The 20,262-nt window shown below is 44.9% G+C and overlaps 1 protein-coding gene across 2 annotated transcripts in view; it reads right to left on the bottom strand.

Annotated features, from left to right (window-relative positions):
- Nucleotides 1–20,262, bottom strand: part of ABCC1 (ATP binding cassette subfamily C member 1) — a 1,301,041-nt gene that overhangs the window by 856,485 nt on the left and 424,294 nt on the right. For both annotated transcript variants that reach the window (XM_044089159.1, XM_044089158.1), the window contains exon 10: nt 13,346–13,507. In XM_044089159.1, the coding sequence (XP_043945094.1) occupies nt 13,346–13,507 (162 nt within the window). The remainder of the gene's footprint in view (nt 1–13,345; nt 13,508–20,262) is intronic.

Here is a 20,262-nt window from a genome sequence, read left to right on the forward strand (position 1 = left end):
TCTGTCTGCAGTATGCAATTACTGGTGCCAGGCATTTTGTGAAGACCCTGGGAGCAGTAGATAAGCCAAAGGGCAGTGCAGAGAATTGATAATGGGTTGAACCTGCAATGAAGCGGAGGTATCTTCTACAATTTTGTCTGATAGGGACATGCATGTATGCCTCCTTGAGGTTCAACGTTACTAGCCAAGCCTTCTTGCCCAGCATGGGAAGAAGCTGCTGTAGTGTTAGCATCTTGAATTTTGGTACTTGCAAATAGGTGTTCAGAATTGAAAGATCCAGAATGGGTCTCCATGCTTTGTCCTTTCTGGGGACTAGAAAGAGTCTTGAGTAAAATCCTTGTCCTTGCTCCTGTGCAGGTACCTGTTGAATGGCTCTCATGTCCATGAGAGCTGTAATTTGTTTTTGTGCCTCTGCCCATTGATTTGGTGGCAGGTTTGGCATTCCTTTTATCCTTGGCAAGGTATGACCCATTTGTCTTTTGTGATGATGTGCCAGTTGTCTATAAAAAAGTGGTAATTTTCCTCCCAAGGGAGCTGTCAAGAAAATTTGCTTGGTAGTTTGAGGGTTGAGTCATTGTGTTTGTCTTCTGCTAGCTTGGGCCTGTCTTCTCCTCTTTTCTGGGTAGCAGTACCCCATTGGCGAGGTTTGTAAGGGCCTTGTGACTGACCTCTGCCCCTTGGGCATCTGTATTTGCCCCTCTGTGATCTGTCAGAAGCTGGAAAGGACCAGTTTTTTGTTGGCCAATTTCTGCTGAAATGAGGAGGTTGTACCTGTAAAAAATCCTTGACCGTCTGCATAGACTTTGCCTTATCCTCCATTTTCTTTAAAACCTTTTCCGCTTTGACACTAAATAATACATCCTGCTGTAAAGGTGCATCCAATAATTTTGCTTTAACATGATCAGGTAGGGTTTGTTCTTTTAACCAAGCATGTCTACGTATGACAGACCCAGTAACAGCTGCTCTACAGGAAGCTTCCAATGAATCAAATCCGCATTGTAAAGTATGTCTGCCCACCTGTTCAGCTGCATGCAACAGATCCTGCATTTCCTTGAATTCAGACTGTTCAGAATGTGTGCTCATTTTTTGTTTTAATTGAGACATTAGGAATTGCTGATATTTCAGTATGTGAAACTGAATTTAATGCTCTCATAGCCAGAGTAGCTGAGGTGTATATCTTCTTTCCCCATCTATCTAGGGCTCTGGAATCCCTTTCAGAGGGCACAGGATTTTTAGCCATAGAAGCTTTAGCCCCTTTGGGACCCTGGGAAATTGTTTCTGGGTCAGCCACAGGGCTTTTATAAAGGAATTTGTGCGAGTCAGGTACTCTGTAGTATCTGTCTGGTTTGGCTGGGGCAGGAGGTAGAGAGTCTGGATTTAGACTAGACTGCAAGTAAACATCATCCACAATATCTAAAACTGGAGGGATATAGCAAGTGGTCTGTGCTGGGGTAGTAAAAGGAACTCTGAGCCTTTTCTTAGAATCAGAGTAGTCCTGGCCTTCCCAGTGGAAATGTTCCCTCATGGTATGTAAAGTTTCCCCAAAGGAGTAGTCTTCAGGGGGAGATGCTGAGGGAATAGAGTCTTCAGCATCAGAGTTCTTCATAAGGGGGAAAAGCGTAATCCTGTTCCTCAGAAGAATCTGAGGAAATTGAAACCTGGTCAGAGGAAGCATAATCCTCCTCTTGTCTTGGTCTTTTATCTGGAGGGGGATGGGAACCCCTGATTAGGGTAATCAAATATTCAGCCATCTTAAGCATCTGTTTCTTAGGCATGGGGCCTTGAACTGGAGACTGATGTACAATCTTTTTTTGGTTTTAATGGAGTTTTAAGCTTAGCATAAGATTTAATGGTGAGTGTAATCTGTCTGAAGACACCTTCTGCAACCGAAGGTGTTTCTACTCACCGGGATCTCCTTCTGCTCTGGTGTCAGAAGGGCCTAATGAAGATGGCTGCGACGGCCTAGTACACTCCGCTTGAGAATCCGCAGCTGTCTGGGGTTCCAATTCTGTGATAGTCAGGGGCTGCGTAGGCGCCTCACGGAAAACCGGAGAACCGGTGACAGGCCCAGCAGAGGCCTCGGAATCTGGCTTGGTCCTAGGCTGCTGGTCCTTATACTTGCGTTTTTTATGCATGCCGGTCGTCGGCTGCTCCAACGGCATGATATAATTAAATTTCCTACCAAAGTAATGTCGAGTGAAGTCAAAACGGCGTTTGATAGTGCATTTATTAAACCTAGCACAAAACTGAACCTGTGACATTGTGGTCTGGGCCTAGGAAAGGAATACAATAAGAATGGAAGTCCTTATGAGGTATTTGCTTCCCACAAGAAATACAATTGTTAACTTTTTCTGACATCGGACTGAGGCAAGAAAAAGTTCCCCAATGGGGTACTTAGCTTTATTGAAGACTTCGGACTGAAATTCGATTCGAAAATCTCAGGTATCGGCCAAGCGGCACTTGCAAACTGCTTCTGCTTCGGACACCGCGCGGCAAGAAAGACTGAAGAAAATGGCGTCGGATGCCTCTTGTATACCCCTGGTGCACTGACGTCAGGGAAGAAGCGACAGAAACCGACGCCGGACCAAGACTTTGGAACTCTGGCTGACTGCGGGACCGCCTGATGGCAGGATAACCCAAGTGTGATGACTGCAGCAGGGTAACATGAACATCAAGAGCTTTAGAAACACCACCAATGGAAAAAAGGTCAATCAAAAACCGGTTACACACAGTCAGACTTGGAAAACATAAATGCAGTGTTTAATCTATTGGATTATGAGCTATCAGAACAGGAGCTTTACGTACTTAGTCAAGGACTGACATTTATTCCTCATTGTACATCTGATGTTGCCCAAACCCTGCTAGAAGTTGAATACTTTATATGTTCTTTAAACCTGAAACTTGTGTTTGGACTTAACATAGCGGAAGAATGTAGACCTTTTACTAGAAGCAGCACTTTCATCCCCTTACAAAATTTAAGTATACAAACCTTTGAAAGGATTGTTGAAAAAGACACATACAATCTTTATAAGAATAAAAGTTTCAATTTACATTACAATTTAACTAAAGAACAAATGGAGGAAATTAAAACTTTACAAAACAATAAGCAAACAATTAAAAGAAGAGACAAAGGTGGTGCTATGGTAGTTTTAGACAGTTATTATAACAACTTTATGCAACAGATTTTGGCAACCAATGAATATTGTAAAATAACAGGAAATGAGCATCAACACATTATTCAATATGTAAAAAAAAAATAAAACAGAGATGCTGTATGAAGAATGGCTTTGATGAAAAATGTAAAATATTTGACAATACAACTGAGAACAGCAATTACCTATGGCATTCCTAAAATTCAGAAATCACTTACATCCCCCACCACTAAGAACGATTGGTTCTGCACGTGGATGGGTGACAGAAGCAATTTAAAAATTTTTGAACTGCCAATTAAAGATTAATCTATACAAAACTGAAACTAAGGATACAAATGATTTTAATACAATTGGTACAATGATCAAGGAAAAATACCCTGAATAATCATCTTTTTGTAACACTGTATGTTGACTCACTATTTACTAAAATACCACATCAGAAGGGAATACAATCAGTCAATAAATATTTCCATGAAAGTACTCAGTATACGCAGTCTCATACTGCCCTATTATGTGAACACAAATTGTACTAAAACCAATATCTTTCTATTTCAAAATCAACTGTATACACAGGAAAAAGGAGTGGCAATGGGCACTCCAATAGCAAATTTGCCAATATAGTAATGTACATTTTGGAGAAGGAATATATATTAGAACAAAACCCATTTAATGAGCAACTAGTGTTTTTCAAGAGTTGTTTTTTTATGACTTGTTTAGCTGGCACGGCAATGAATCCACCTTAGACAATTTTTTTTAAATTACATCTCTAGGACTACGGATTTTTTGTTATTCAAAATGAATGTTCATCAGATGAAATCAACTTTCTGGATAGGATGGAAGAATAGAGACTACCTGTATAAAAAGGTGAAGAACACATACCTTCCTCGTAGGAATATACACCCCCCCATACGTTTAAAAAAGAAGTTATGTACTCACCATAGCGTTCCATGTTTGTTGTCCAGTACCTCACCTTCAGTCTTGTTGGTTGGGGTTTGGGGCCAAAATTCAGCTCCGACTCGTCCTTATACTAAAGCTCGAGAGCTTCTACTGGCTCAAGGCCGAGTCCTATCCCATGGTGCTTAGTGGCTGTTCCCCACATCTCATTTGTGGAAGAAAAGTTCTTATGATATATTCAATATCCAAAAGGATAATATCCGAAATATATTGTCATAAAATTAACAAGAAAGGGAAGGAAGGGAATCAGACCTCATCTGCCAATTTATGATAAATTTCCTCTAGATTCTCCAGGAGGGGGATAGTTGGGAGGGACGCAAGACTGAAGACTAGATACCGGACAACAAACATGGAACGTTATTGGTGAGGACATAACTTCTTTATATGTTATGCTGTCCCATCTCGCCTTCATTCTTGCTGGTTGGGACATGGTCCCCAGCACCTTTTTCTTGGGTGGCTCAAGGGAATAAACTCTTCAGGACAGTGGAACCAAAGGGTGCAGAGGCCACATCTACTTTGTAATAAAGGTATGACGGTTAACCCATGTAGCAGCAGCACAAACTGAATCCAATGGAAGTCTGGATTGAAAGGCAATGGAGGTAGACTAGTTGAATACCCTTTGATTTTCCCTGGTGGTTCTTTATTGTGGGAATCAGGCATATGTGATGGTCTCAGTAAGCCATTTAGGCAAGGTAACTTTTGAGATTGCAAACCTTTTTTATTTTCTGAATAAGAGACAAACAATTGGTCTGAATTTCTGAATTCTTTGGTCTTATGCAAGTAAAAACGCAACTGCCTATGCACATCCAGTTGGTGGAGTTTATATTCTGCTTTGTTGCCATAGTTAGGAAAAAACACTGATAATTCTATATTTTGGTTAAAATTCACTAGAGAACAAACTTTCGGTAAGAAGGAAGGATTTGTTCTGAGGGAAACTATCTTCGTGGAAGATCAAATAAGGTGGACTGATAGACAAGGCTTGCAACTCAGATACTCTCCTGGCTGAATCAATTGCTGTCAGGAAGTGCGTTTTCCAAGATAAAAATTTAAATGAACAAGATTATGCTGGTTCAAAAGAAGACAGGATCAAAGATAATAATAGATTGAGGTCCCAAGGAGGAGGAGGTTCTCTGAAGGGTGGTCTTAACAGAAACGTACCCTTGAGGAAAGCTTTGCATAGTCTATGGGTCATTAGACTAGATCCCAGTTCTTCCACGTGATAATTAGAAATAGCAGCTAATTGAACTCGGATAGTGGCTGCCGCTGCTCCTTGAGTAAAAGTTTCTGTTAAAAATTTTAGAATTGCAGGCATAGATGCGGTAAAGGGATCTATATGTTTTTTTGTTACCCCAACAAGAGAACCTCTTCCATTTGTTTGTATAGAGTTTCCTAGTCATCTGCTTGTGTGAGGAGACTAGAATGTAACGAACTGCAGGGGACAATTCCAGAAGCCTGGCCAAGATCGGAAGTGGAGCAGCCAAGCTGTCAGCTTGAGGGTGTAGAGGGAAGGATGGAGCGTTCCTGACTGCTGTGTCAGAAGATCCAGCACTGGGTCCAGGATTCATGGGTCCTCCTGATGGTAGGGCCAAAGAAAGGGGAACCAAATCTGACGAGGCCAGTATGGCGCAATGAGAATTAATCTGCGACTCAACAACTTTGCTTTCTGGATAACCTTTGGAATCAAGGGAAAGGCATAAAGAAGTCCCAGGGGCCAATCATGAACCAGTGCATCCCTCGGTGACTCTCCCAGAGGGGAGATTAGGGCAAAGTAGTTGCTACATTTGGTATTGAAGGGAGTGGCAAAAAGGTTGCAGCAAGGCTGGCCCCACTTATGAAAAATTTGATTTGCAACTTCCTGATTGAGGGACCACTCGTGAGACATGAGAATCACTCTGCTTAGCCTGTTTGCTATAACGTTGGATTTCCCTGGGATATGCATTGCTGTCAGAAAGCGTTCAGAAGATATCACCCACTGCCAAACTCTCAACATAGGGGGCAGGATCTGGTTCCCTCCCGTATGTTGATGTACCATACCACCGACATATTGTCTGTCTGAATTGCAATTAGTCCTTGCAACTCCAGAAGCACCACCCTCATCTCTAGGACACTGATATGCAAATGGTACTCATGATCTTTCCAAACCCCTTGGACCGTCTGGCCCAGATAATGCCCCCCCCACCCTATCTGGGACACATCCGTGGTTACTGTAGCGACAAGTTGGGGAAGTACAAACAGTCTACCCATAGCTACCTGAATGGACTGAACTTATCAAAGTAGGTCCTTCTTGAAGGAGTGTGTTATGAGGATCTAGTGAGACATGGGTAACTTCTGCATGGACCATTGGGCGAAGATTAGCCACTGCAATATTTGCATATGAAGTTGTGTCATCATCGCTGCCATAGAGCCTAGGACTTTCAGGACAAATCTTGCCTGCACTCTTTTCTTGTTGAGTAAGATAACCACTTGATTGCGTAACATCTGGATCCTTTCTTGAGGTAGCTTTGCCAACATGTCATTTGTATTTAAATCTGCACCAATGAATGTAATATGCTGTGATGGAAACAAGGCAGATTTTTCTGCATTTATAGTAATGCCTAGTTTAAAGAAGAGATGGATGGTGTAGTCTCTTGCTTTGATTAGTAGCTGCTTGGTGGTGGCAGTTAGGAGCCAGTCGTCTAAGTATGGAAACACCTTGAATCCCTGATGTCTCCGATGAGCTGTGATTACTGCCATGCATTTGGTAAACACCCTGAGGCTGTGGTGAGTACAAAGGGCAGAGCTCTGAATTGGAAATGACTGGCTCCCAAGCTGGAAGTGTAGAAATCTTCTTGCGTGCTTGTCCATCTTTATGTGGTAGTACGCATCCTGAAAATCTAACGAGCACATTCAATTGTCTTTTCCCAGAAAAGGGAGTATAGACTGCAGTGCTACCATCTGGAACTTTGACTTTTTCACCAACTTGTTTAGTCTGCTGAGATCCAGCATGGGTCTCTAGTCCCCCGTCTTTTTTGGAACTAAAAAGAACCCTGAGTAAATTCCGGATCCTAGTGGATCTGCGGTGACTTCTTGGAGGACTCTGTTAGCAACGTTTGGATTTCTAGTGTTGCTTGATCTCTTTGAACAGGTGGAATGTCTGGGATAAACTTTTGTGGATGAGGTGGACAGTGAAAGGGAATGTTGTATCCCTGGATATAATGGACTGTACTCCATTTGTCTTGAGTCAAATTTAGCCAGGCTTCTGGGTACAGTGATAGTCTCCCACCGACTGCCTCCACAGGTGGACAGGCAGGCCTCCTTTCAGGAGAGCTGGAAGGGCCTACCAGAGAACGCATCTCTGACACCCTGGTTATGTGGACCCCCTCTGCCACGTGGATGGTGCCTTTCATTATTTCCCCCTCTGCCCCTGGGGGAAGCATCACCACGAGTGTCAGCTAAGGCTTCTTTGGACTTACGGAACCACATTTTTCTGTTCTTTTGACCTTTAGGATAAGGTCCGGTAGGGGTGGAAAAACGGACTCCAATGGCAGAGTCTTACCATCTTGTTGGCTCCTGGTGAGGGTTTCTTTCACTTTCGGCCCAAACAATGACGAGCCATCAAAGGGAGTGTCAATAAAGGAAGACCAGAAGGGTTCAGACAAACTCACAAAGGTACATCCAGGAATGTTTATAAGAGCTATCCCTGTGTCTGCTCGCTCCATCGGCTGCATAAGATATAAGGCGCATTGAGGAGTTCGAGATGGAGGTTAAGGTTGTAAGCTGAGAAGTAACCTTATCAGACAAGTCCTGGGCTGTAGCACCTTGCAGGGCATCTCCTAGCTCTTTTTGGAGATCCCTCTAAAGTCATGTGAAATGTGACATAATACAGCAACTGTAAGGTCAAGGCCGCTGAGAACATACACTTTTTGTATCTGTCCATCGTAGGAGAATCCTTGTTCGATGGATGGACAGATACAGAAGTTTCAGCTAACTTCTTTGTGGCCACTGCCACCACCATTGCATCTACAGGAACCCCTTTTGTTAAATACTGCCTATCTTCCGGGGCCATAATAAATTTATTAGGCCTCCTCGGAATGGGGTCCCACTGAGTCTGGAAAGACCCACACCTTTTGACTCACCAAACCCAGGAGTGGGTCGAAAGGTGGAGACACCCAAGAGGTGGATGGCCGAGAGACAAATGCCTCCAGGTACACAGACTCATCTTCAGAAGAGGAAAGGGACTTCCAGCCACTACTCTGCTTAAGGATATCCAGGATGTCTGAAAAGGAGACATCCTCAGAGGGTGACAGTGGGGACCCTTCTAAATCCTCTAAGTCAGTATCGGAAGTGACAGACTTAGGGGAGTCTATGTGCTTCCTCTTACACTGTCTCTTCCGAGGGACCTCCTCAGGGGGATGCTCCGGGGAGGTATTGGAAGAGGAGGATCCACCCATTGTGGCTTCCTGAGAGCACTGGCTCTCTACTCTGTGGGTGCTAATAAAGAGATGGATACTGGTCGCTTACGGGGAAGAGAGGCTGGAGCCAAAAGTGGAGCAGACTTAGTGGAGAGCACACTCCAGATCACCTCGAAGGCACCGCGGTCCTGGGTCGAAAGAGACTCTGGCTCCGAGAGGCCAGATCTCTGCGGCACTGAGGAGAGTGGCTCTGAGGCAGATGTGAGAGCCGAACTCACCTGAGCCAAGGCTCCGAGTGAGAGAGCCGGTTCAGACAATGGCCCGACTAGACTCTTCCCCCCTGGAGCTGACCAGGGAGTGTCGGCCCCCAGGTCCCTCGATGGACAAAAGCATCAAGGAAATCTGAGTAGATGGAGCAGAGATATCAGTAGTGATTACTGGCTCTGGCGGTTCCAACATGATTTCCATACTCTCTGGCTCCAAACTCATTCGAGTTGGAGGAGGAATCGGCGTAGCTGGGGTGGTACCGTTGTCAGCTCCATGATCCAATGAGCTGGGCTTGTGAGAATTTCTGATAAGGCCCGGGTCCGAAAGCAACCTCTTCACTACCTGCTCCATGTCATCATCCGATATCCTGGAGGATCTAGAGGAATGACTCGAAGATTTGTGGCTACCTGCCTCTGACTGTAGTAAAGGAGATAGCGGCTCCAAGGATGGTGACAGACTCCTTTTCTGGCTCAGCAACGGTTCTGATGAAACAGATGGACCTGAGGGAGAACCATGTTTTTCAGGCCCGACAACCTTCGGAGCATAGGAAGTATCAAGTTTGGTGCTGCTTGTCAGCTCACACACTGGAGCCGAGCAGCCTTTTCAGTCGTATCTGATTTTTTAGTCTGATTTCCTTCGTCCACTTTCAATAAGCCCCTTAATATGAGCTTATTCTTCCTCTCCTGCAAGACCCTGGTGCTAAAACAATTGCAGATAGACCAGGAATCTTGGCGATGGTGTGGTCCCAGACAGTACACACAACTAGTGCGTCCATCAGTAATGGACATTTTTTGAGTGCAGGAATCACACTTTTTAAAATCCTGACTTGTGTTCCTTAGCTGGTTCTTAGACAGGACTAGCTATAAGGAAAAAACACTCTATATACGTAACAGAATCTTTAATGGGAAGAGAAAGACAGCAAAAACAGGAAGGTATCTAAATTTATATATACATTTTATATATATATATATATTTTCTTTATGAGAGAAGAGGAGGAAAGGGAGGAGGTGAAGTCTCTAAGTTAAACGACTTATCTCCTCCACCGGAGGAGATGCCTCTAACTTAAATGGTGATTCCTAAGAGGGGAAAAGAAGGAAGAGAAGGTACAAGAATCCTCTAATTTAAACTGATTCTTAAGGAGACAAGGCCCAAAGAAAAAACAGCCGCAAAGGTAAAATTACAAGGTTTGAAAGCAAAAAAATAGCACAAGGCTATTACGATAAAACCTTAAGTAATAACAGGTAATAATTAGAAGGTAACTGGTATAATGATATAAAATCTAAAATTTTATAACCCTGAACCAGTGAAGATAATCCCGAAGCTTCAAGCGGCAAACGAGATCTGGGTAACAGCCGCTAATTACCATGGGATAGGACTCAGCCTCAAGCCAGTAGAAGCTCTCGAGCTTTAGAATAAGGCAGAGCAGAGTATCGGCTCCGAACTCCAACCAGCAAGAATGAAGGCAAGATGGGACAACATAACATAATATAGTTATCAACCAATTGAATACAGTAGAAAACTGGATAAAATGGATGATCGGAAGGATGGTTGAACAACTTGATACAACAAAGTGTGACTTCATAAAGAGGGGATATAATAAAAGTGAAGTGCAAACAATATGAGATAATATAATCTTAAATGGTCAGACAGAAGCAAAAGCAATTTTTCATGTCATCACAATCTAGTGAACAGAATCCTGAATGCAAAACACAGAGTTTAAGATGTGTTAACTTTTAACAGAAATACATCAAAAGATCAAGATATTATTAGTAGACATTGACCAATATTAAGAGACTCAACAACTCAAAGGACTTATACCAGACAGACCTGTTTTTAGATATAAAAGATCACTCAGCTTAAAATAACAAATTATGCTATAAGGAACTACCATGTTCTATTTATAACTTTACAAGCAAGAGAAAAGGTACTTTTAAATGTCAAAATTGTTCCTTTTGTAAGCATACAGATACAAGTAAATCTTTTAAACATGTAGCAACCAAAAAAGATTTTTTTTAATTGATGTTTATGGAAATTGCAACACTAAACAAGCAATATATATGGCTAGATGCACAACCTGGCCCACTTTTTACGTGGGAATGACCAATAGAAAACCTAAAGACAGAATTTGCAACCGTATATCAGACATTAACAGAGACATCTGCATGAATGCTTTATATACACATTTTTGAGTCAAATAATTCACACAGTTTTACATTTTTGATATTGCGTGTAATAATGCAACCTATTCATGGAAGTGATTTAAAGCAACTCAATGAAATTGAGGAAAGGAATTGTATACTTAGATTCAATGCACATACAGAACCAGGTTGAAATGAAGCTTTTACTTTAAAACCTTGGCTACATTATCTCCAGCAACAGGTACATTGAGTTACGAGAAATATTTAAACAGTGTTGCAGTGAAAGATTACACTGTATCAGCCTGAAGAAGCCCTAAGGTGAAAGTTTTTAACTAGTATCATTAAAGTGTTTAATTACAAACCGTTGTGGTTCCAGAGTTTTAATTTTATTTTTTAGTAAAACTGCACAATCTCTGAAAAGTAAAGCTGCAGTAAGTAACTAAAATGGACTCCATTAAATGAAGTTTCAAACATACCAAGCTTGATAAAAGCATATGCGCCAAGCTGATTAACTACTGAAGCACAGGGAATCTATTCTTCATTTAAGGCATCAAACTCCTCTAATGGCCATGGCTTGAAATTGCATTCCAGCATGCCGACAGACATTTCACTGCTGAAACGATAAGGCTGGGGAATGATACCGGGATCTATATTATATATTCGAAGTTTCAAAACTTCGAATCCCATATGTGTTCGACAACATATGATCAAATGTTGAAACTTTGAATATATAATAAAACATAAAAAAAATAAATAAAACATCTTAACACTCCAAGCAGGGGGGCAAGCCCCCCTGCACCCCCACACCCCCCTACTTAAATATACCAACTCTGAGATCGCACTTCAATGCAGAAAAGGGAAATTCTCCCATTCTGCACCATACGGCGCCATTACATTTAACCTTCAAACTTTTCAAAGTTTGATCATATGGTGTCGACCATATGACATTCGAACTTTTAAAAGTTCATTCATGTAATAGGAGCCCTGATACCTACCCTTCAGCATACTGCCGCAGCATCACTATTTTTGAAAAAGTAAGCCCTACAGTATTTTGCCAAGTCAGATAGCACTGATTACTGAAAAAAGACTATTTGTATCTAAAGCTGAAGTAAAAAAAAAAAAAAAAAAAAAAAAAAAGAAAAAAATCAGAAAATGGATAAATATAAAATTCATCCATAGTGCAAAGGCTAATACTGTTCCTTATCGCATTTCAGACTAGTATAAATGCAGGCTGCTTCATTTCATTCAAAAATACTTTATTGTATTCATTGATAAAGGCTGAATAGCCGAAACCGGTCTGGATTTGAAGGAATTATAAATAATCATTATTTCTTCATTACTGAGTGTTCACTATCGTTTTTTGCTGGTCGTTGGTGGTTTACATTGTTGGCTTGACCCTGCATGCCATCCTTGCGGAGCGTATGGTTGTTTCCTTATCACATTTCAACCATTTCTAATTAGGTTTTCTATCCAGAAGATACAGTCTCTGAGTCTTTGGGGGATTGGGTCCCTCACTCCCTCATAAAATTTGCAATGTTTGCTAAGGTAGACTGGGAAGCAGTAATGTGGCACATACATGTTAAACCTTGACTATTTAGCATGTTATAAGGTAAAGCAATGACATGCACTTTTAAAACGCCAAAGATTTATTTGTTCACATTTGTTCATAAGAAAGTGGTAGGCAATCAGTCTGCAGGCTATTACATGCCTAGCCAATAGCGACAATCAAACCCTGTACCTTGTGCCTGTGAGGTGAAACTATCCATTATACCAACCCCCAACCCAAGAATCATTGACATAGGTGTGACTTGAACCCACAATTCCCAGCTCTGGAAGCTGATGCCTCATCCATTACACCACTGTTTTTTTTTTTTTTTTTTTTTTTTTTTTTTTTTAAATCAGTCTGGATACATGGCTACCACAAAATCCAAAGATACATTTGGAGCAATTGTGCTTCACATGTCACGATCTCCCCTACAAATGGACCATTACTCTTCAACAGTATGTAATGTTCCAAGGACTTGGATTCTCTCAAAATCCATCTACAGCAGCACACACTAATTGCTCAACGCCATCCCAATAAACCTCCACTTCCAGCCACAGTAGTACACAGTCTGGTAGTATGCAACACTCCAACATTTGCCCAGGACATGACATCCTGGACAATGGCCAAATATCTTTAATGCCCTGCAGTAATATAGGGATAGTCTTTGTTGCAACACAGAAAAGTAAACATTTAAAATGTTACTATGTACCCTTGATCTATGGACTAAATGACACATGATACTACACAACTTTAAAACAAATACCTTAGCCATAACATTAAGGCTGCATACACTTTTTGTAAAGTCTTTCAAACACATTTAAAAACACAAAAATAAGTTAGTGCTATGTATTTGACAAAAAACTACTGCCCAAAGAACACTGACCAAGACACACTTACCTGCCACAAGAAGTAGAGTGCCAGGATAACCTGTAAGGGGGCTGACCAGATCATATTTATGTACGTCATCAAATCCATGAATCTCTGGGCATCCACTGACATTAAGTTTACTATCTCTCCCACAGTTGAGCTCCTTCTTGCAGCATTTGTAATTACCAGAGCCTGTAAAGAAGAAAAATATCCTAGTTAGAGCAACAGCACTAACATATCATCAATAATAAATGTGCATATTAAATAGGGGGTCCCTTTCCTGACTTTCTGTGGCTCACATCTCTTAAGTTCGTATGCAAGTACAAAGCAATCAGTCTACACACAATTACAAGCCTAGCCAATAAATTACATTCAAAACTTCCCTCCAGCATAAAGGAGAGAAACACAAAATAGACGTGGGAATTTAAGGCAGCCAGTACAATTATCTATGTTTAACCTGTAGGTGGAAAAGGTGTTAATCTGTTATGACATGTAATAGTCTGTTGCAGTTACTGAATAAACAGAGATATGAATTTATAACACCAACATGTATTTATCTGTTGATGAAAGTTTAGGTCTTTTAACAGGGTATTTGAGGAAAGTACAGTTTTGTACCTACCATAAATGTAGATGTTCGAGTGTATACACTGCTGCAGTCATTACACTTGGGTTTTCCTGCCGTCAGGCGGTTCCCCAGTCAGCCAGAGTTCCAAAGTCTTGGTCCGGCGTCAGTTGATGTTGCCTCCTCCCTGACGTCAGTGCGACAGGGGTATACAAGATGCAGCAGATGCCATTTTCTTCAGTTTCTTTTGCCCCAGATGTCAGGTGCCCCCAAATAGGTAGGCAATTCAAATTGCTAATAAAACATACATAAGAAAAGCAAACAACAACTTTCAGCTACCAGCAAATACTCCCCGTAGGTAGTAAAGGGTAGAAGACTTAGGTACGTACCAGCAAGTAAGAGGGGAAGGAGGGAGGGTAACCTGGACTGCATCAGTGTATACACTCGAACATCTACATTTATGGTAGGTACAAAACTGTACTATGTTCATTGTGTTACACTGCTGCAGTCATTACACTTGGGTAGAATCCCAAAGCTGAGGTAGGGTGGCTGGTTCTATAAGGCATTAGGGGTGGCTATAAGGCCCTGCAGCACTGCAGTGGCGAAGCCAGCTCTGGATTTAGAGTATAGAGGCAGATGATAATGCTTGGTGAAGGTATGTACAGAACTCCAAGTTGCTGCTTCCAAAATATCCTTGGTAGGTACTCCTCTGAGGTAGGCAGTTGAAGTGGCTGTTGCCCTGGTGGAGTGAGATCTAATGCTGCTAGGTACAGGTTTCCCATGGTGTGTATAGCAGAAACTTATACAATGTCCTATCCATTTTGAAATAGTCTATTTTGAAATGGCTTTTCCCTGTGCTCCTGCAGCATATGCTACCAATAATTGCTCAGATTTCCTGAAAGCTTTGGTTTTGTCCAAGTAGAAGTGTAACTGCCTGTGAATGTCCAAGGAATGCAGTAGTCTCTCCCTTTTATTCTGTGGTTTTGGATAAAAAGTTGGCAAATTAAGAAGTTATGTACTCACCATAACGTTCCATCTGAGTAAGTATCTTCATTTGTCTGCAACCTGTGGGATACGGATCCAATCTCGGATCCGAGCCGGCAACTTCCATCATAGCATAGATCCGAGCTCCTAGCTCCTCCCCCTTACCCATAATCCCCTGCCTGCCCTAACTGACCTCAGATCAAGTTTGCCCCATAGCACAGCAGATAAAAGGTGTCCCAATGGGAACATATGCCAATAACACAAGAACGATCATATCGGCCAGGGGGAAGGAGGGGGGGATGGTTGCAGACAAATGAAGATACCTACTCAGATGGAACGTTATGGTGAGTACATAACTTCTTAATCTGAAGTAGGAACTTCATTTGTCAGCAACCTGTGGGACAGAGTCCCCAGCTACCCAAGTCTTGGGTGGCCTTCATGGAAGGATATTCCGGAGCACCGCAGAGCCAAAGGACGCTCTACCTCGGGAAACAACATCTATTTTATAATGGCTTAAAGGTGTGAGATGAAGCCCAAGTGGCTGTGGAACAAATGTCATCCAGTGGAACCCTAGCTTGAAAGGCCGCAGAAGTGGCAATGGCCCTAGTAGAATGAGCATGGACTCCTTGAGGTGCAGGCCTCCCCGAGCTCTGATATGCTAAAAGAATACAACTCGAGATCCATCGAGAGAGAGAAACTTTAGAAACGGAGTTTCCGAAATTACTTTTGGCAAAGGAGATAAACAACTGATCGGATTGCCTATGATCAGCAGTTCTATAGTTGTCTGTGTACGTTCAAGGAATGTAGCTTGTACTCTCCTTTGTTATGAAAGTTGGGGAAAAACACTGGGAGATTGATGGATTGATTGATGTTCTCTTCTGAAGATACCTTAGGTAGAAAGGACGGATTGATTCTGAGGTAAACCCTATCTGGGTGAAAAAACAGATATGGTGGCTTGACACAAAGGGCTTGCAATTCCGATACCCTTTTGGCTGAAGTTATGGCCACCAAAAAGGCCGTTTTCCAAGAGAGAAATTTGAGATCAACGCAGCCGCCGGTTCGAATGGGGGACCAGTCAAGGCCTGCAAGACTAAGGATAAATCCCATGGAGGTACCACCTCTAACTGGAGGCCTAAGGAGGACGGGACCCTTGAGGAAGGTCTTACACAGTTTGGAAGTGATAAGAGGGCCAGACTCTTGCCCCACATGGTAGTATGAGATTGCTGCCAGTTGTACCTTGACTGTGGAAGAACTAGCCCCCAGGTGAAAGAGAGGGGTTAGAAAATCTAGAATCAACGATATTGGGGCTGTAAAAGGGTCTAAACGATGGTGTTCTGCCCAAATGGTGAAGCGTTTTCACTTACTCCGATAAACCTTCCTGGTGGAAGGCTTGTGAGCTGCTAAAAGAATGGCTTTGACTGGTGATGAAATCCCGGGAGTCCTTATGAGGAGTGGAACTGGAGCAACCAAGCCGTCAGCTTGAGGTTGACCAGGTTCGGAGTCGGAAGACCGAGAGGATGAGAGATGAGATCCGGAATGGGATCCAGAATCCATGATGGATACACTAGGTGAGACCATAGGTAAGGGAACCATGTCTGACGAGGCCAGAATGGGGCAATGAGGATCATTTTGCTCCCCAGCTGCCTGGCTTTCTGTAATAATTTCAACATCAGAGGAAGAGGAGAGTAAGCATTAAGCAGACCGGGAGGCCAAGCATGAACTAGAGAGTCTCTCGGAGACTCCCCCGGAGGGGGGATCAGAGCGAAGTAATTGTTGCATTTCGTGTTTGAAGGAGAGGCAAAAAGATCGCAACAAGGTCACCCCCATTGGGCAAATACTTGCTCTGCAACTCGGTGGTTGAGAGACCACTCGTAAGGAGTCAGGATAGTACGACTGAGCCTGTCCGCTAGAATGTTGGACCGTCCCGGAATGTGCGTTGCTATGAGAAAGCGGTTGGTGGAAATCGCCCATTCCCACACTCTCATGGCCTCGCGGCAAAGGGGGTAAGACCTGGCTCCCCCCTGTTTGTTGATGTACCAGACTATCGACATGTTGTCTGTCTGTACCGCAATTGTCCCTACCGGAAGAGAGTTGTGTAGTGCCTGTAACGTCAAAAGCACCGCTCTCATCTCTAGGACGTTGATATGCAAAGAGGTCTCTACGTCGTTCCATGTGCCTTGGACTGTCCTGCCTGAAAAAGGCCCCACCCCCACCCCAGGTGAGAAGCGTCCATGGTCACTGTGTCAACTGGCAGAGGTAGTGAGAAGGGACGTCCCGTGTGGAGGTTGGGAGACTGGAGCCACCACAGGAGCGATTTTCTGCAAACCTTGCTTAAGGAAATGGGGTGAGACAGGGGGTTGCGAGACAGGGACCATTGTACCTGGAGGGTCCACTGCAGAACCCTCATGTTCAACCGGGCCAATGGCAGCAGAGGGATTGCAGCCACCATAGATCCTAGGGCCCTCAGAATCAATTCCGCCGAAGGAGTTTGCAGTTGAAGAATGGCCTGCACGTGCAACCTCAGGTTCCGAAGCCGAACTGGAGTCAAGAACGCAAGCATCTGACTGGAATCCAGTCTCGCCCCTATAAAATCCAGCATCTGTGTAGGGATGAGAGAGGATTTGGTCATGTTGATGGTTAATCCTAATAGTGGAGCCAGACCGAGAAAATAGTCCCTGCATGAACAAAGTAGATGCCTTGTTGGGGCTGTGAGGAGCCAGTCGTCCAGGTATGGAAAGACCTGAATTCCCTGGAGTCTTAGGTGGGCTGCTACTACTGCTAGGACCTTGGTGAACACCCTGGGGGCTGAGGTGAGACCAAAGGGGAGGACCCTGAATTGAAAGTGACTGGCTCCCAGCCGGAAGTGGAGGAACCTCCTGGGACGCCTGTCCACTAGAATGTGATAGCACGCATCCTTGAGGTCTATAGAGCACATCCAGTCGTCCTCCCGCAATAAGGGGAAGACGGATTGCAACGTGACCATTCTGAACTTTTCTTTGGGTACCGCCAGGTTTAGGAGAGAGTGGTCGAGGATGGACCTCAAGTCCCCCATCTTTTTTGGCACCAGAAAGAACCTGGAGTAAAACCCTGATCCAACTTGATCTGGGGGATGGGCTGGATGGCTCTTTTTTGTAGAAGCTGCTGAATTTCTGCAGCGGCCACCTTCCTTTGACTGGGACGTCAGGAAGGCTTCTGATTCTGGGGTTTACTATGAAGGGAATTTGGTAACCTCTGGATATAATACGAAGCACCCAGAGATCTGTTGTTATGGACTCCCATTTTGCCAGGTGCTTCGAAAAACGCCCCCCGACTGCCTCCAGAGTGGAGCAGTCGGGAAACCCCTCAGGGGTTCTGCGTGGGCCTCTCAGAGAAAGGTTCTCTGGACCCAAAATTCCTAGGACCCCCTCTGCCTCTGGGGCGGCGTCCTCCCTGTCCTCCTCTGTCACGAGAAGACTGGTTGTCCTGAGCAGACTGAGATTGATGCGATTTTCAGAACCACATCTTCTTCTGACCATTTTGGTTCTTGGAAAAGGACCTCTGGGGCGCAGAGAAGTGGACTCCGATGGCAGACAAGGTCTTCCAGTCTTTCTCGCTCTGGACAAGAGTGTCGTGAATGGTTTTGCCGAACAGTGCAGAACCATCAAAAGGGGCATTCGCGAATGACGCCTTAAAGGGTTTCGAGAAGTCACAGTGATGGAGCCAGGCCTGTCTCCTCATGACAAGCCCGACTCCGCCTGCTCTAGCGGCTCCCTCCGTAGCATGAGACAATAGCCACATAGAGGTATTAGAGATAGAGCGGAGGGTGGCCATTCGGGAAGAGTACAGATCCTTGTCTCCCTTCGACATGGACCCCGGGGGGGGGGGGAGCAGCGTATTTCTTAATTAGATCCCACTGCATCCGAATAACATGTGCCATGTAGTTCAAGGCCCTCAGAGAAGGTCGCTGAACTGAAGGCCCGCTTCCCAAGACAGTCCATCGCGCAAGACTTCTTGCTCGGAGGATGAACCGTGGGGCTCTACTGAGCCAACTCTTTCTTGGTGGCTGCAGCCACCAACATGGTATCCACAGGGGGACCTCTGCTCCAATGTGATCTCTCTGCAGGGGGGCTCAAAATTTTGTCTGGATGCTTGGGGATCAGCTCTATGGTGTCCGGTTCCTTCCAATCCCTAGAGGATATGAGATCCACCAGGGGGTCGGGTGGAGGGGACACCCAAGAGGTAGATGGTCCTGCCTCAAACGCCTCAAGGAATATGGACTCGTCAGAGGAAGCCTTGGGGGCAGACCACCCACCCCTGATTTTGAGCATTTCCATGATGTCTCCAAAGGAGACATCCTCGGGGGGTGATCTAGGGCAGCCTTCCCCTTCATCCAAGTCAGTATCTTCGGTGAGACTCTCATGGGAGTCCATGTGCCTCCTTTTGCACTTTGCCTTGTGAGGAATCTCCTGGGGGGGGGGGGCTGTCCGAGGAGTCCTCACGGGCTATATCCTGTTCCACTGGAACTCCTAAAGGCGCTGAGGCAGGCTGCCCCGAGGGCTGGATGAGGGGAGCCAGGACCAGATGAGAAGGAGTGCGGGAGGGAGCCGAAGCCAGGACCGGAGGCATGGAAGCACTCAACAGTGCCCTCTCCACCGCAGCGAAAGCAGAGGGGGAGCCGCTCTCTGACGGATCCGAGATCCGACTCCCACTCGGATCCGAAGCGGGGATCGGACCCGGCGCCAAGAACGTCGGATCCGAAGGACCAGTGTGCTCCGACTGAGATGGAGCCAAAAGCACACCGAATCCCTCGGATCCAAAGCTCGGCCCATGGCTCCGAGAGGTCGGATCAGACAAACTCGAGGGAACAGTCGGAGCCGACGTGCCCAGCACGGTCGGCTCCGACCTACCCCCGGATCCAACGTGGCTCGGCTCCGAGCCCGGAATGCGGGTCGGAGAAGGAGCTATAGGAGCGAAAAAAGGGGTCGAGCTCCGTCCCAGGGGGGGGGGGGGGGGCAAGAGCACTCCCATCTGCATCTGGGCCTGGATAAATCTCCTCATCATCCGGTCCATGTCCGCATCAGACATGCTAAAAGTGGACCTCGACGAGGCCACCGAGGCAGACCTGGAGTGTCACCTCGATGGGGACCGGATCACCTCCTCCTCGGGTCCCGGGGAGAAAAACAAGGGGATCGGATCCGAGGAGGAGGAGGAGATCGAGAAGACTTGGACGGGGCCGATGAGGAGTCCTCGGCCCGCCGCTTAAGGTGCTTCTCCCGTTGCTTCTCTTTCCTGGCCTCCCTATCCTCCGGAGCCGAAGCGGGAGGTTGAGTCCCGGTCGGAGGAAGCGAGGCAGGAGTGACCGCTACCGGGGGGGTAGCGGGCACCGAAGTACCGGAGGCCAAAACAGAGACTGGGGGTAGAA

Source organism: Protopterus annectens, chromosome 12.part0, assembly GCF_019279795.1.
Source record: "Protopterus annectens isolate FY-2018-M chromosome 12.part0, PAN1.0, whole genome shotgun sequence".
Taxonomy (NCBI): Eukaryota; Metazoa; Chordata; order Ceratodontiformes; family Protopteridae; genus Protopterus; species Protopterus annectens.